The sequence below is a fragment of the Octopus bimaculoides genome, chromosome 4 (genome assembly GCF_001194135.2).
Source record: "Octopus bimaculoides isolate UCB-OBI-ISO-001 chromosome 4, ASM119413v2, whole genome shotgun sequence".
NCBI classification, from domain to species: Eukaryota; Metazoa; Mollusca; class Cephalopoda; order Octopoda; family Octopodidae; genus Octopus; species Octopus bimaculoides.
This window is the reverse complement of record NC_068984.1, coordinates 54,399,991-54,416,766: the sequence shown is the minus strand read 5'-3', so window position 1 is coordinate 54,416,766 and position 16,776 is coordinate 54,399,991. Positions and strand designations below refer to the sequence as shown.

At 33.2% G+C, this 16,776-nt stretch overlaps 1 protein-coding gene across 4 annotated transcripts in view; it reads left to right on the top strand.

Annotated features, from left to right (window-relative positions):
- LOC106879541 (snurportin-1) overlaps positions 1 to 16,177 on the top strand; it is a 33,629-nt gene extending 17,452 nt beyond the window's left edge. For all 4 annotated transcript variants that reach the window (XM_014929170.2, XM_014929174.2, XM_052967074.1 and 1 more), the window contains 6 exons: positions 1,209 to 1,313; positions 2,425 to 2,521; positions 4,551 to 4,648; positions 7,113 to 7,190; positions 9,250 to 9,327; positions 11,281 to 16,177. In XM_014929170.2, coding sequence (XP_014784656.1) covers positions 1,209 to 1,313; positions 2,425 to 2,521; positions 4,551 to 4,648; positions 7,113 to 7,190; positions 9,250 to 9,327; positions 11,281 to 11,721 — 897 coding nt within the window. In that variant the 3' untranslated portion in view covers positions 11,722 to 16,177. The remainder of the gene's footprint in view (positions 1 to 1,208; positions 1,314 to 2,424; positions 2,522 to 4,550; positions 4,649 to 7,112; positions 7,191 to 9,249; positions 9,328 to 11,280) is intronic.
- The last annotated feature ends 599 nt before the right edge of the window (positions 16,178 to 16,776 follow it).

Here is a 16,776-nt window from a genome sequence, read left to right as displayed (position 1 = left end):
CGTACATTGGGCCTCACCGAGGCGATGACTACTGACCGAGACCTTTGGAAATGTGCTGTGCATGAGAAGACCCGGCAAGCCAAGTAAGATCGTTGCCAGTGCCCCTGGACTGGTTCTTGTGCGGGTGGCACATAAAAGACACCATTTCAAGCGTGGCCGTTTTCGTGCGGGTGACACGTAAAAGCACCCACTACACTCTCTGAGTGGTTGGCGTTAGGAAGGGCATCCAGCTGTAGAAACTCTGCCAAATTAGATTGGAGCCTGGTGTTGCCATCCGGTTTCATCAGTCCTCAGTCAAATCGTCCAACCCATGCTAGCATGGAAAGCGGACGTTAAACGATGATGATGATGATGATGATACACATATGTGTGTGTGTGTTATACAATTTATCATCATCATCTATCAACTACAACTTGCACTGGAGTTGCGCATATCCCAGTCCATCGTCATTGCTTCAATTTCCGCAGTTGTGGACATCAATCCTCTGCTGTTCTATTTTAGCATCTTGAAAGTACACCTATGGTTTATCTTCCCATGAAGTTGATCCCAGATAATTACACTGAATGCCATCTTGGCAATAGATTATGTTAGACACACCACTCGTTTGCTTAAAACTATTGGAAGTTGAAGTATATTATCAGTCCTATAGATTCATGTATTTTGTAAAACAATAGATACCTTTAATTTTATTGGCCTCTCTCAAAGATGATTTATAATTATGTAGAACAGCTAAAAAAATATATTTTTTTTAAAATTAAAAACAATGCTGGCTTGCTTAGATTTTAGACTTATTCCTCTATTAAAATTATTAGTGTGATTTGGAAGTAGAGACTGTATTATCCAATACCAGACTACCTCTTTGCTCAAGTTTGACTGATTTAAGATAAAAAAGAAAAGTATATTAGAACTTTTATTAAACTACATTCTTTTAGCTTTTTAATCTGTTGAAATTTTGTTGTTAGAATGTTTCCCTGATAACCTTATACACCACTTTAAATATTTTATTCACTATATGGTTACATATTAGCAACAGGTTTTTCTTATAGCAATAAAATTATGACCTTTAAGCTGTTGTCTTCTTTGAGAATATATTGGTGAACAAATTAAACTCCATTTTTAACTGAAACCTAATAAGAAATGATGTTCAGTATACATATGTACATACATAAAATTAGACAAACAAAGTTTATTTTGTTTTGTCTTCTAGCTTATGCTATCTGAATGGTTGGTAGAAGTACCGAGTGACTTTGAACAAGAATGGTTACTTGTGGTATGTCCTGTGGGGAAACGGTGTTTGGTAGTTGCTTCTAAAGTAAGTAAAGTTTCTCTTTCTCAATTCCTTTCATAATATTGAAAAGTGCATGTGTTGTACATTTTAGAATTGAATAACTTGATATAGACTTGTAATTCTTGATGAAGCAGTCCATTTATTTTAAAGCAGTAGTCAGTAGGGAAATTGTGAAAATAAAGAGTAGTTTGTTACATTACAAAACTTCATCTCTCAGGAATAAAACTGCTATCTTGCCCAGAAGAAAAGGCATCTCTTAACTCCATTACTCTTAAAAATTGGGATTAATTCTTGCTTTAAAAGTTCATTTTTGTTTCCGCTTGTCATTACTAAAATCAGTGAGAAAGTACATTACTTTCAGTTACCAAATAAGGAAAACTTATTCACAATGATTCCTTTAAAACATTAACTTAGATAATTCCATTCCGTACAAATTAACCCCTTAGCATTTAAACTAGCCATATCTGGCTCAAATATTCTGCCTGTTTTGTGTTCAAACTAGCCAGATTCAGCCTCTTTTATTTACCATACAATATCATTCTAAAAATAAATAATCACATCACTGAAATCTTGAAGCTACAAGATAAGCCATGATTAATTCAAAACAATGTGAATAAATTAGCATTATATTTGAAAGAGTAATCTAAATACTTAAGGGCTAAATTATCTTATACGAATCAAGCTTAAATCTGTTAAGAGTTATTTTAACTGGAAATTACACCTAAACATAACTCTTTATCAACTTTTACAACCGGCAAATTTTAGGACAAGATCTTTCTTTCTTCATTGTCCACTTTAAAAAGTGTGTTTATTGCACCACTGAAGGTCTGATGTCCACTACTGATATCTTAACCCTTTTCATACCAATCAGCTGAGACTGCCTCTGATTCTGTGATACAAACTTCCTATTTTAATGTGAACTAAGTTAAAACCTTCCATAAAAATTTCATCTTAATTCATATTCCAAACACCAAATTACTAATGACAAAGTTATTTTACTCATTATTTTCAAAATTAACTGAAATCAGTGTATTCCAGTAGAAATATGATAACAACAGGATTAAAGGTGTTATGTAGAAAAATCATTTGGTATAATTTATATTCAATGAGGATTACTCTATTATTTTCACTTCAGGGATCCACATCAGTTTATACTAAAAATGGTTATTTAGTGAATAGATTTCCTTCAATGTTTCCTGGTGGTAACAGAGATCATGGATCTTATCATGAAGGTAAACATTTCCTTTCAGCATGTGTTGATGTGTAAATATATTTAGTAATTGCTGGAACAAGTCTTTGTTTTTTTTTGTTTTTTTCCTTGCAGTATGATTATCTTCCTGTTAATACTTAACCCAGAACATTATACTACTTGGTGTGCAGAACACTGTAGGAGTGAGATATAGAAGATGGATTATGTTTAGCCTGGAGGTTAATATATAGTTAACATGTTGAAGAGGGAAAATGCTTTTTCATTTATGGTAGAAGACCGAACACAACAATGAGTTGTTGTTGTTGCTTATGTCCTGGTCATCTCTAATCAAGCAGACATGTGATCAAAACATTCCAGCCATGACTCTTTCATTTAATTTTCAGCTGTAATGTACCTAAGACTATGTTATCTAATGTCCTTTGAAGATGGTAAAGTGTAGTTTTAGGAGAATTTGCTTGTTATTTCTGGCATGTTCAACAACTCTTGTAGAGGCTTGGCTTCCCCTTTTGCTCTTAAAAGTGGGTAAAAGAGTGTTGGTGAGTGAAACATTAAATGATTGGATATAATCTAGATTGGGTGTATAAATTCTATGAAATAATAAAATAGATTTTTTTGTATATGGTTCTGGGTTCAGTCCTATTGCATGACACCTTGGGCAAGTGTCTTTTACTATAGCCTTGGGCTGACCGAAACCTTGTGAGTGGATATGGTAGATGGAAACTGAAAGAAGCCCATTGTATATAATGTGTGTGTGTATATATATATATATATATATATGTGTGTGTGTGTGTCTTTGTGTCATTGTCTGTCCCTCACCACTGCTCTTGATAACCAGTGTTGGTATGATTACATACCCATAATTTAGCAGTCTGGCAAAAGAGACCAATACAATAAGTTCCAGTCTTAAAAAAGTAAATAAATACAGGGGTCAATTCATTCAACTAAAATTATTCAAGGTGGTGCCCCAGCTTGGCCACAGTCTAATAACTGAAACAAGTGAAAGATGTAACTATTTCTGTCTCTTTTTTTTTTTCTTTAATATCCATTCCAAAGATATGAATTATCTGTTAATAACTGGATACAAATGATATTAAGTGTATGTATCAACTTGAGTTTAAAAAATTGCAACAAGTTCTGTTTAATACCATCCTATAGTTCATTACTGTTAAAATTGTGACCCTACTAATACGTTTATAAAAGTTTCATGCTAACATCAGTTTTTGTACTGACATTGTGATGATGAATTTGTGTTTCTGTAATTCTCTTTGGTACCATGAGATATGTTGTTGTTGGCACTCCATCACTTACGACGTCGAGGGTTCCAGTTGATCCGATCAACGGAACAGCCTGCTCGTGAAATTAACGTGCAAGTGGCTGAGCACTCCACAGACATGTGTATCCTTAACGTAGTTCTCGGGGATATTCAGCGTGACAGTGTGACAAGGCTGACCCTTTGAATTACAGGCACAACAGAAACAGGAAGTAAGAGTGAGAGAAAGTTGTGGTGAAAGAGTACAGCAGGGTTCGCCACCATCCCTTGCCAGAGCCTCGTGGAGCTTTAGATGATTTCGCTCAATAAAGACTCACAACGCCCGGTCTGGAAATCGAAACCGCGAGACCGCTGCCCTAACCACTGGGCCATTGCGCCTCCACAACCATGAGATAATGCTGTCTTTAATACTTTTGATATGTATCTCTGCCTGAGACTGTCCTTCATTGTATGATACAATCTTTTGTTTTAATATGGTTTAAATTAAAATCTTCTCTCAAAGTCTAATGTTAATTTATATTCCAAACACGAACTTAATAATGACAAAATTATTTTACTAAATTTTTCATAATTCTCGAGACAATGGTGGTGTTTTTCAATAGGAATGTAGTAACAAATGGGTTTAATACATACCATAAATGAAACTTTTATTTTACTTTGTTGGTTAAATTAATCTTCCAAGCAGCATAAAACTACACATTTCACTTTTATTGCTTTTTATCTCATTCTAGTTGTTTTGTACTCTTAAGAATTATTTTATACTATTTCATCTGTATTTCAGCTGGTACTATACTTGACTGTATATGTAATGAAGCAGAAAATGTTTATTATATCCTTGATGTTATGTGCTGGAATGGTCACCCAATGTATGACACAGAGGTAAGATGATACTCTTTGCTCTACTCTCATACACTGAAAATTTCTCCACAGGAATAAAGGAAAAATAGTAAAAATTTGTTTTGCAGCAGAGTTTACTGTTTTATAATGTCTTTTCAGTGCATCTTGAATTTAACTATGTAAATATACTAAAGGGTAAAGACTCCTCTTTTGTCATGAATGATCGTGGGGTTGCACCTAGAAAGTTACCCTTCAAGGCACAAGTCTGTGCAAGATTGTTTATGAAAGACCTGTAGTTGTCAATGCATACCAGTCTCCCCTCTCCATGCCACTTATGTTATCCAGAGGAAGACAAAAGCTAATACAGTTTGATACCAGTGATGTCGCAACTCATCTCTATAGCTGAGTGAGCTGGAGTAACATGAAATAAAGTGTCTTGCTCAAGAACACAACACACAGCCTGGTCTGGAAATCGAACTCACTACCTCATGAGTGTAAGCCCAATGCTCTAACCACAGCCATGTGCCTTTGCTGTGTAGTAAATATACTACACAGCAAATAAATCATGTGGTGAAGTAATACTTAGTTTTGAAATAGAGTAATTTTAGAGTTAAACCTCAAGTTGAGGACAAAAAATTTGCTTGATAACTAATGATTGAAATTTTATTACAAATTTGGATATGAAACATGAGATTGTTAGTGATGCTGGTATCATTCCAAAAGGTATGTGAAGATCTAACTAGGAATTAAAATTATCTCACTGGCCTGAATTTCAAAGTTTATCTCTAGTCTACATGATTTCTAGACAATTATGCAGAAAATAATAATTATTTTAACTCTTCTGTGAGATTGTGCCAGTGTCATGTAAAAACACCCATGCTGGGTGGCACATAAAAAGCACCCAGTACATTCTGTAAAGTTGGTATTAGAAAGGGCATCCAGCTGTAGAAACTTTGCCAAAACAGACAATTGGAGCCTGGTCAGCTCCTGTCAGACCGCCCAACCCATACCAGCATAGGAAACAGACACTAAATGATGATGACTAGCTGCTGTTTTGGCCACAATTGAATAATATTTTACCAACAATCCAATAATAGAGCTTCTATCTAGGAACCAAATTTGTCATACAAGGTGCTAGAATGGCTATTATTAGAACTCTGTGAGATCTAGGTTTGATTCCATAGCATGGCACATTGAGTGTTTTATCATAGTTTCAAGCTAACCTTTTCTGTGGAAATCAGTTATAAATTATGCAAGAGCCTGACATATACATATGCATTTATGTGAATATCTTTTGCTAATATTTATTGGCAAAGGATATAAACATTAACAAGTAAACTAAAAAAACTACTACTCTTCAGACACAATGTTTTTTTTCTGCTCCAAGCATTCATTTAATACACTTACTATCAGAAATGTAGTGAACCAGTTACTATCAGAAATGTAGTGAACATGTAACCAACAAAACTTGTTTACTTCTGCAATATATAAGCACTCAACTGATTTTCAAATGAAAAGAGGGGACACATTCTAAATTTAAGACAGCATATATACATCATCATCATCATCATCATTTTCATGTTCACTTTTTCATGCTTTTATGGGATGGACAAAGTATATTGTAGCAGACTTTCTACAGCTGGATGTCCTTCCTGTCATCAACACTTACGAAGTATAGTAACATTTCCCCATGGCCAGATTTGTTTTTGCAGAATGTTGGAGAAGAATGACACTCCCTTACAATAGTTACACAATGTCAAGACAATGAGATGAACATACACATGCTCACACACACACACATATGCCAGCATTGCTTAACTATATATATATGTGTGTGTTTGTGTATATACATATGTGTGTGTATGTGTATGAATATACATGTGTGTGTCTATATATGTGTGTTTGTGTGTGTGTATATATATATATATATATATATATATATATATATCTATCTACACACACACCCCAGATCCACTTACAAGGCTTTGGTCAGCCCAGGGCTATAGTCAAAGACATTGACCCACGTTGTTACACAATGGGACTGAACACAGAACATTGTGGTTAAGAAGCAAATTTCTTAAGCACACAACCACAACCATGCCAAATTCTGATCCCTGATTAAATTTAACCTAGCATTCTGAATATCTTATATCTATGGTGCCAATTCTTCTCAGTGTTTTATGAGCAGGATTATTCAGCAACACTAAGCTGCTATTGTAGTTTCCTTGATATGTCTTCTTCCACAGTAATGATTGAAACATTGTAACACATAATTTAACATTAACCACATAGTACAGTTCAGTTAAATAAAACTTTTGAACATGGTCTATTTTGTATCTGAAATTATTGAAGTCCCTCTTGAAAAATATATTAGTAGTTGCTGTTAAAAGTATCTTCGTTAATTAGATTTATTACATAAATTGATTACAGTATTACTTTTGCTAATTGTTTACTCATGTGTATATATAGTTTTTCATTATTTTTATCACTTCATTTTGTTCTTCAGACAGAATTTCGATTTTATTGGTTGCATATGAAGTATAATGAAAGTCCAGAGCATTTTGCTAAACATGATAAATCAAAGGTAACTTTGCTGCAACTAAAGTTTTTTGTTTTTCTTCACTTCTATTTGGAACTAGTGTGGAGGCGCAATGGCCCAGTGGTTGGGGCAGCAGTCTCGCGGTCATAGGATCGCAGTTTCGATTCCCAGACCGGGCATTGTGAGTGTTTATTGAGCGAAAACACCTAAAGCTCCATGAGGCTCCGGCAGGGGATGGTGGTGAACCCTGCTGTACTCTTTCACCACAACTTTCTCTCACTCTTACTTCCTGTTTCTGTTGTGCCTGTAATTCAAAGGGCCAGCCTTGTCACACTGTGTCACGCTGAATATCCCCGAGGACTATGTTAAGGGTACATGTGTCTGTGGAGTGCTCAGCCACTTGTACGTTAATTTCACGAGTAGGCTGTTCCATTGATCGGATCAACTGGAACCCTCGACGACGTAAGCGATGGAGTGCCAACAACAATTTGGAACTAATTTTTTACTTCAATTTGGAACTTCTCCATACTTTTATATTTTTGTTGATTCATTCCACAAAATAACAGAACAGTAAATGTGGGTTTTTAACCCTAGGTCAATCCTACTGGAACAGACCTATGATCAGACATTCTGGTTGTGACCATTTTATTTTTTTCTTTCAAGATTAGTGTATCCAGCACTATGCCATTTAGTACCTCCTTCCAATTTTTTCTAAGATTTGATGTAATTTTCTGGGAAATTTGGCTGTTATTTCTAGTAGATTGAATGACTATTTAGAGCAGGCATGGACTTTCTCGAGAAACAGGCTACATGGGGCATGGCTCATCATCAGGTGGGTCCAAATTGTAAAAAAATTCAAAGTAATATTTAGTCTCACAAGTCACAGTTTGCCCATGGTTAATGTAGAGTCTCCACGTTGCCCCCCCCCCCGTTCCCAGTAAATTGTCTCCCTTATCAGTTTATAACTGTGACATGACCACATACGTCGGTGCTACTCAAAGTGGTGGTCCGCGAACCATCAGCTGCCGGTACACAGCAAGTTTCCAGAAAAGAACGAAACATAAAATGCTTATGTAATATTGTATTATTTGTTTACCAAATAAATACAAGATAAAGAAAATTGTCAACTTTTATTATATTTATTATATATGTTGTTTCCGGTATAAATTAATATTACTAAGAAATATTACTGGTCCGTGGCACATTGAAAAAAAACTGCCAGTACACCACATCAGATAGTTTGAGAAGCACTGACGAAACAGGTGTTTGGTGTACAATTTCTTAAAATTAGAAATCACCTGTTGGTCTATGGGTTGCAAGATAGGGGTGGTGTTGGGTGAAAGGGACAGAACTTATATGAATTTAAATTCATCAAGGATATCATCTTTGAGGACAAGAGGGTGAGCAGGAACATTGTTGAGGACAAGGACGGCCTTGACAGGAGACTGTTCTCAGCACTGTTCTTTGCACTAACCTTAGGATTTAAGTTCTACCTGATAAGGTAAAAGACTAGAGAGTGTGTTTGACTTTGTAGATAGTGGTTCTTTGGAAATAATTTTTTGAAAGGAAATTTAAAACAAATGTGTATGCTTTGAATAATGTTTCATGGTGGAAAGGCTTGAACTTTTCTCTTTGTATTTTTCTCTTTCCATAACTAATGTTCAGTACTTTAAGCACCACACTCTAATTTCTTCTGTACATTGCAAAACTGAAGACTATTCTCTTTGTCCTCTTATTTGTTTTATTCCCAAAACATTTTCACTGATGCAGGCATGTAGATTATTGAATTACACCCAATATGGACAACAGTGGATCTAGTATTATTAATTATAACATCACAATAAGAATTGAGAAACTTTAAGGGAATGTCTGCATATTGGTTTCTCAATTAGCTAATAGTTTAATTACAATAAAGTTTCTAGATTACTATAAATTTTTTTTAATGACTGGCTGTTGACGGTCTAGGTATATAATATTGCTTCACTGGCAGTTCAAGTTCCACCCTTACTTTAGTGTATAGTTAATGTTGACTTTTGGTGTTTTTATTGATTGTAAGTTTTGAGATATGTCAATTTACTTAATTTATCATGTCTATATTTTACAGTATTCCTTTGTGCCATTACCAAATTTTCCCTGTAACAAAGATGATATTTCAAATTCACTTCATTCAGCAAATTTCACAGTAAGTTTGTTCTTACCCTTTATAATTTGTTATTTTACAAAATTTTAAGTGGTTCTGATTTTGCTAACATTATTGAAGGTTGAAATTCTCAAGTGTATTTAGCTTTAACAATGTTATTTTCAAAAGACCATGTAAATATTATGAAATTTATGCCCCTTCTAATTTGTATCAGTTGAGAAAAAAATTTGCATTGAAAAGAAAGTAAATAAAAATTGATTTAATGGCTGTAAATGTTTTGCAATATTTAACTGCTTCAATATGAAATAAAGCCAAAATATTCAGATTGTAGAAAGAAAAATGTTAACTAGTTTGATTTACTTTTGTTTTTTTATCTTCTGTCTTTGTTTCATTCATTAGACTGTGGCCATGTTGGGGCTCTACCAAGGAGAATTTTTCAATTGAATGAATTGATGCCAGTACTTATTTTTTTTTAAGCCTATTACTTATATATCGGTCTCTTTTGTTGAACCACAAAGTTATGGGAATGTAAACACACTAGTACCAGTTATCAAGCGGTAGTGGTGGGTAAACAGTGACACACAAAAATAGAGATTCAAGATGTGTATATATATATATATATATATACACACACACACACACACATGACCGGTTTCTTTCAGTTTCCGTCTACCAGGCTATAGTAGAAGACACTTGCCAATAGTACCATACAGTGGGACTGAACCCAGAACTATGTGGTTGGGAAGCAAGATTCTTCAAAAACTGTCTTTCAGAAATATAAACTAACTCATTGCAAGTTGATTTGAACTTTCATTTCAGTTTTCCCATTCTTAAATCCATCATCTGATTTACTGAAATTACTGTGGTCCTAACTTTTGTATTGTAGTCCACAAGCTAAAAAGTCTATACTTTGTTCTTAGGAGATGCATTTATCTTTCAGTATTTCAGTTTCAAAAAAAGGTTAATTTATTACTGTATCTCACAGAGACATTCTATCATTCCATAATAGGTTTTCTTGCCATCCAGTACTGAATATAGATTTCAAAATCTAACTATACAACTGAATTGCTGTATTCATAATTGTGAAAAAGGGCTTTCTAAAATCCTTTGAATTTTGTGTAGGCCTGGTATATTTTAGTTCCAGCTATTCTCTTTAAACTGAAGAATATTTCTTACTGGAGCCAATTTTTAACCTTTAGATATGAATGATACTTCTTGCTAAATGATTTTGATTAATGGTCATACTCTTTTACTTGTTTCAGTCATTTGACTGTGGTCATGCTGGAGCACCACCTTTAGTCGAGCAAATCGACCCCAGGACTTATTCTTTGTAAGCCTAGTACTTATTTTATCGGTCTGATTTGGTGAACCGCTAAGTTACGGGGACGTAAACACACCAGCATCGGTTGTCAAGCAATGTTGGGGACACACACACACACACACACACACATATATATATATATATATATATATATATATATATATATATACGACAGGCTTCTTTCAGTTTCTGTCTACCAAATCCACTCACAAGGCTTTGATCGGCCCGAGGCTATAACAGAAGACACTTGCCCAAGGTGCCACGCAGTGGGACTGAACCCGAAACCATGTGGTTGGTAAGCAAGCTACTTACCACACAGCTACATCATGCATGAGAGTATTCAAATATCAGCTGTCACAAATAGACACAAAACTATTCCATTGAGACCTCTTTTGAATTTCTAAATGAAGACAAAGCTTTCTGGTGGTACGGTAAATGAATACTGTGAGTAGGTAACATTCACTGCTAAATGTTGTGGGAAGATTAATTAAAAATAATTAGTTGCATTGATCAGTTGAAACCTTTGTGTTGTTATGAACCGTCATGTTCTCACTCTGCAGCCCTTTTTCAAATTTATCATCAAAGCTAATTTAATGAATGAACTGGTTTCCTCTGAATTTTTGTCTATATCACTATTCAATCATCGATTTATTTTTCCTACTTAATATTTTCAGGTGGACGGAGTTTTATTTTACCACAAAAGGACTCATTACACCTTTGGATCTACTCCATTGGTTGTATGGTTGAAACCGTACATGCTTCCTGAAATTTTGAACATTTCAGTTCCCGAAAAGATGTTGGCTAACATGCCACCCTCATATTCAAATTATTCTCAGCATTTATTAAATGTTAAGAAAGAAAAAGAAAGAGCATCACAACAGAAAATAGTTAACACTCAGAAACCTCGTGATTCTCCGGAACTTGCTAATAAAGGTGCACGCAATAGAGGCAAGAAAAAGAAGAAGAAAAAGAAGAAAAAGCAAAACCAAACAGCTGATGAGAATGAGATTGAGATAGATGACGATATACAACAGACATCTGAGTGTGGGATGGAAACTAATCACTTAAAAAGATACAGGATCAATGACAGAGATAACAATGAAGGAAGTTGTTAAATAAATAAATAAATGTTTGTTTTAAATGTCATGTTGAAGGCACTAGTTTTCATCTGATAACCAAATTTAATCAACATTGAGCCTAGTTAGTACTTAGATGGGTGACCATTTGGGGAACCTAGGTGCTGTAAGCACCTTTCAGTTTTAACTATGTGTATCCTGGTATTTAGAATAGATACCATATGTCCCTGCTTGTCATTTAGAGATGACCAAAAGGGTTGGAAGGGATTCTGGCCGTAAAACACTGCAAAAAGTCCTGCTCAAATCATGTTAGCTTGGAGAGGCAGGAATATATAATCATTTAAACTAAGCTGTTTTGTTTTGTGGCGTGGATGATATCTATAGCAAATCTTCATTAGTCTATTGCTGGAAAATGTATGAGTGCTGTAATAATCTGTAAGCCAATGTTTATTGAGCCATTTCATTACTTACGTCTCTTGTGATTTCTGAGCCTGAAGCGGCATGGAGATATCACATTACTTGAAAATGTTTCTCTCACCCTATCTGTCTTAGGGTTATTGGACATTTTCTTTTAAGTTTAGAAAATGTTCTTAAATTCAGTAGAACTATTTTTAGCAAAATTGTAACTAGTTTTAGAAATAGTGTGATTAGAATTCTATCATTTAGCTTTGATATCATGTCAGATTATTTTATATTTTCATTGTTTAGAAATAACTGTATAAATGTATTATGTGTATGTAGAAAACTGCAATTAAATGACTACTAATCTTAGGTAGCTCAGTGCAGATAATGGGTTGTGTCCAAGGTAAAAAAAGGGTATAATGCATTGATTCTGTCATTGCTTGAAGTATTAGTACTCTATGCTAGCTGCAGATGTTGAGTTCCACTCCTTCTTTTGGTGTACTTTGAAGTGAGATGTGTTCTGCCAAGTGATTTGCTCTAGATACTCTACTTCTTCTTCCCTACAATTTCAGACCTTGGACTAATGTTTTTAATGAAATTTGTGCTCCATATTAATATATGTAACAAAATAGGTATAGTTTACAAATAATAACCATCATCTAATCGAAACATTCATGAAAAAATTAAGAAAAAATATTTTAAAATTACAAAACTATTATAGTTGCTTTTAATGCTTATATCTTTTTTATTTATTTTATTTTTTTTTGATGTCCATGGACTTCTTAGATTAGGTGTTAGATAATAATGAATGAACATAATTAAATTTTATTGTTTATTAAACTAAGTTGAAAATATAATACAAAAATTAAGCATATATTCACTAATGAATGAAAATTAACAAAAGACAAAAAAAAATTTAAAAGAGAATTATTTTGGTATACTAACATGAAAAATTAAATTGCTATTACATAACACTTGTAAGAAGTTGATTTCTAACCTCAAACCTTGCTCAACTTATTCTTGTACCTATATTTTTAAGAAAACTAAAGCAAAGATTTATATTTAGGCATAACATCACAAAATCATAAGAGAGAGGTATAGTTTATTGAATTGATTCTGGTATATTATTGGTGCTTATTTTATTGAATCAAAATGGTTGGAGAGCAAATTTTATCCCAGTTGGATTTTAACTCAGAACATAATTGACATAATTACTTAATTAATTAGTGTTTTTCGTCTGTTATTTCTGTTACTCCAACACTTTAATAACAGTAAAGAATTTGTAATTTTTCAGCAGTGTTGTAAGAAAAGACATAAAAAATCGAACTGTTTTCTTAGAAAAATTTGGATAATTTTCTTGATGACCAAAGTTACTTAGGGAAACATTCCGAAATTTTTGTTCCAGTGCAGTTTGCATGAAAGTTTAAGTAATGGAATCTACTACTAGTTCATTAAATACTGAATGGTTGTGTAATCCATTTTCTCATTAACTTTAAGAATATTTATTTTTGTGCCTTTCAAATTCAAATTTAATCCATTTAAAACATAAAATATGCTGCATAAGCTGGCCAACTGTTCTGATCGATCAAATTCATAAAAATCTATCTTCAAATTAAATATAACATCTATTATCAATGGAGGGTGTTGATCTAAAACAACAAAAATTTATTTTTTCATTAAAAAAAAATCACATTCCAAAACATTTCTTTTTTGATAATCATCAAAATTAACAATATCAAAAGAGAAATACATATTCACCTCATACAGTAAAAATCCTGCTATTCAATAGATGAAAGTTTGTATAATTTAATAAGTTCACACACACTTTGAACACTTGAGGACTTACATCTCACCATTTAAGCTTGTCTGTGAGTAAATGTACACCTATACAAAGTTTGGTGCAACTTATTGATTTTCTGGAACAATCTTTAGTAGCAACCCAACATTGCCCATACTCCATTGCTATTTAGTCCTAAACTTATTTTCTGAGTCAATATTTTATTTATTGATAAAATCATTCATGAGTAAAATTCTATGGTCACCTTTGAATTTTTTTCTTGTTTTGTTGAGGAAGCATGAACTTTTACCATGCATTTTATACCAGCGATCCTCAACGTTTTTTGCACCACAGACTGGGTTCATGCAAAACAATTTTTCACAGACTGGTCGATCACGCACATAACAAAATACAATAAAGTGCATAATATATAATTCAATTATTACATATTATATGCATAATGCAAAAATTCCCTGCAGACTGTGACAGTCAAAAAATAGAAATAAAATCTAAAAATTTATTTATTCTTTGTGGTCTGGTGCTAATCTATGGCCTGGTGGTTGGAGACCCCCTCTTTCATACAACAATTATAATAAATCTGAATAAACTGCCATAGTATTATTATAAACAAGAATGCTTTTTTTTTTCCTGAGGATTTCATTGTCCATAATTGGTTCTGTGCATTTATACACAAGTGAATACTGCATACAAACAAAAACAATGGAACAAATTTCAATTCAGTAATGATAATAAGAAATATTAATGCTTGCAAATATGAGTAACAGTATTGATTTAGATAGGTGAATTAAAAGTGCATTGAGTACTACATGTGTACTTGCAAAAAGGAAATATCTGGTCAAATTTTCAGTCCTCTCTTTTACCTAGAATTAGATCCCAAAACAAGGGTTTAAGCATATGGTCATTGTCGTGCCCCAACTACAATGCATTGATCAACTTAATAGATGAAATAAATCCACAATGCTCTCTACACTGAAGCTAAATAAAGCTTTTGATATTCGTATGTTTGATGGAACAATCATTCTAATATTTTCTTAGTACCAGTACCGGGTTGTATATCATAGTTGAAAAAAATACTGCACTACTTAAGGATGAAACTTATAGACTTTCCCTCTAAACCATTAAGCTATGGAACTCTGGCACACTACTATGGACAGTAGCTTGATATTTAAGAACTTTTATACTCCCTTTTTTTTTATTTAAAATTATTTCATTTTTTGTCATTTCCTTGACATTGTTGGTCAGTGATGAAACTTAAATCAAATGTCAATTGTTCATCGTATTAATTAGTTGAGTGTTATCTGATACTGCCAATTAATAATACAATGATCATGCAGCATACAGCATTAATGCATCCTTTCCTGCAGTATCTTTTTGCAAACTTAGATCTTGGTAAATTTAAACTTATAAACTTAGAATCTTATAAAAGTGAATAACTGTGATCATAAATGTGAAGATCTTTATAAAATCTTTTGAACTGGATGTAGACAGGATATATTTTAGTTCCAGTTATTGTAGCTTTTAAATCGAATATTACTTGTTGTGACTTGATGATTGTTGCCAAATATTTCTATTAAATGGTAGTTTGGAATTCAGATAATCTGAATCATTATTTGAAATTAAAGTTGGTTCAATGGTAAGCCATGTGCAGTTCAATATTAAGCTATTAGAATTATAAGATTTCTTTTCTTTGTTCCAGTATTGTTCTGATATTTTGTTTCTGAAATTTGTATTATCAAAACTAGGTTGTGTTATTAGAATTGGTTTAATTAATTCTCTGTATGTGTATGGTGCTTCCATTTTAATTTAGACTAGATTAGAACTTGAATGAAACGCTGCTGGTTAATGATAGATGAAGTATTCACTTCATTTTCTTGCAGTACTGTGCTTCAACATTTGTTCTTATACAAATCAGGTTGTCTAAGCCAGCAGCTGTTAAGGGTCTTCTCTTTGAGTACACCAGTACATGTGGCAGGATGCAAACCATTGAACCAATCAGTTTACTGCATTGCTGGTAGATAGTCTCTTGATCTAGTCAGCTGTGGTTGTTGTTTTTTTGGACAGTAAAACAATAATTTAGATGCTTTGTTATATCAAGTTTGGTAATACATGCTTCTAATGTCAAATACCGATTGAATCAATAAAAGGAATATTTCTGTTATATTGGAAGCAAGTCATTTTAACTACCACATTAGGAGTAACTTGGGTGTTTTGGCAGCAAAAAATATTACAACAAAAGATGCTATGTAATTGTTGATATGACAATAAACTCAATACTTCTTGTATTTATTACTGAAACATTTGTTGTGTTTAATTGCTTTTATGTTTGGCTGGAACCCATGCATGAACATTTGTTGTTTCTTGTCCAAATTAAGAACTTCCCTTTCACATGAAATACATAATGGAAATAATGCAAACATAAAGTTAACATTGGATCCCATGCTGGATACTGTTTTGTAATGATCAAATTTTGACATATTTTCAATATATTCTTTCCAGTAACAGATGTAAACATCTGTTATGCTATTTTGCTTCCATTGCACATGAAAATATAACCCAAAATTATTCATAGTCAAAGAAAAAAATACATTGCTTGCATGTCTTAAAGTTGAAGCTTTTATTATCAGCAGATGACTCAGAAAAAAATTTAAAGATTTACTGATGCTCTAAGCCCTTTCGTTGATGAATTAATTTGAGTATTACAGAAGCCTGTTTCTTTCAAATATCTTCAAACTGTATGTAGAATATTAGTAAAACTTGGATTCCAGAACGTAATATTTTGAGTGTTGGTTCCCTTGATATGGAAATTACAATGAGAATTGGAAACAAAATCTTGAAAGACTTCAAACATAATATGATACCAATGATCATTTCCATTACAATTTTACTTCATTGTT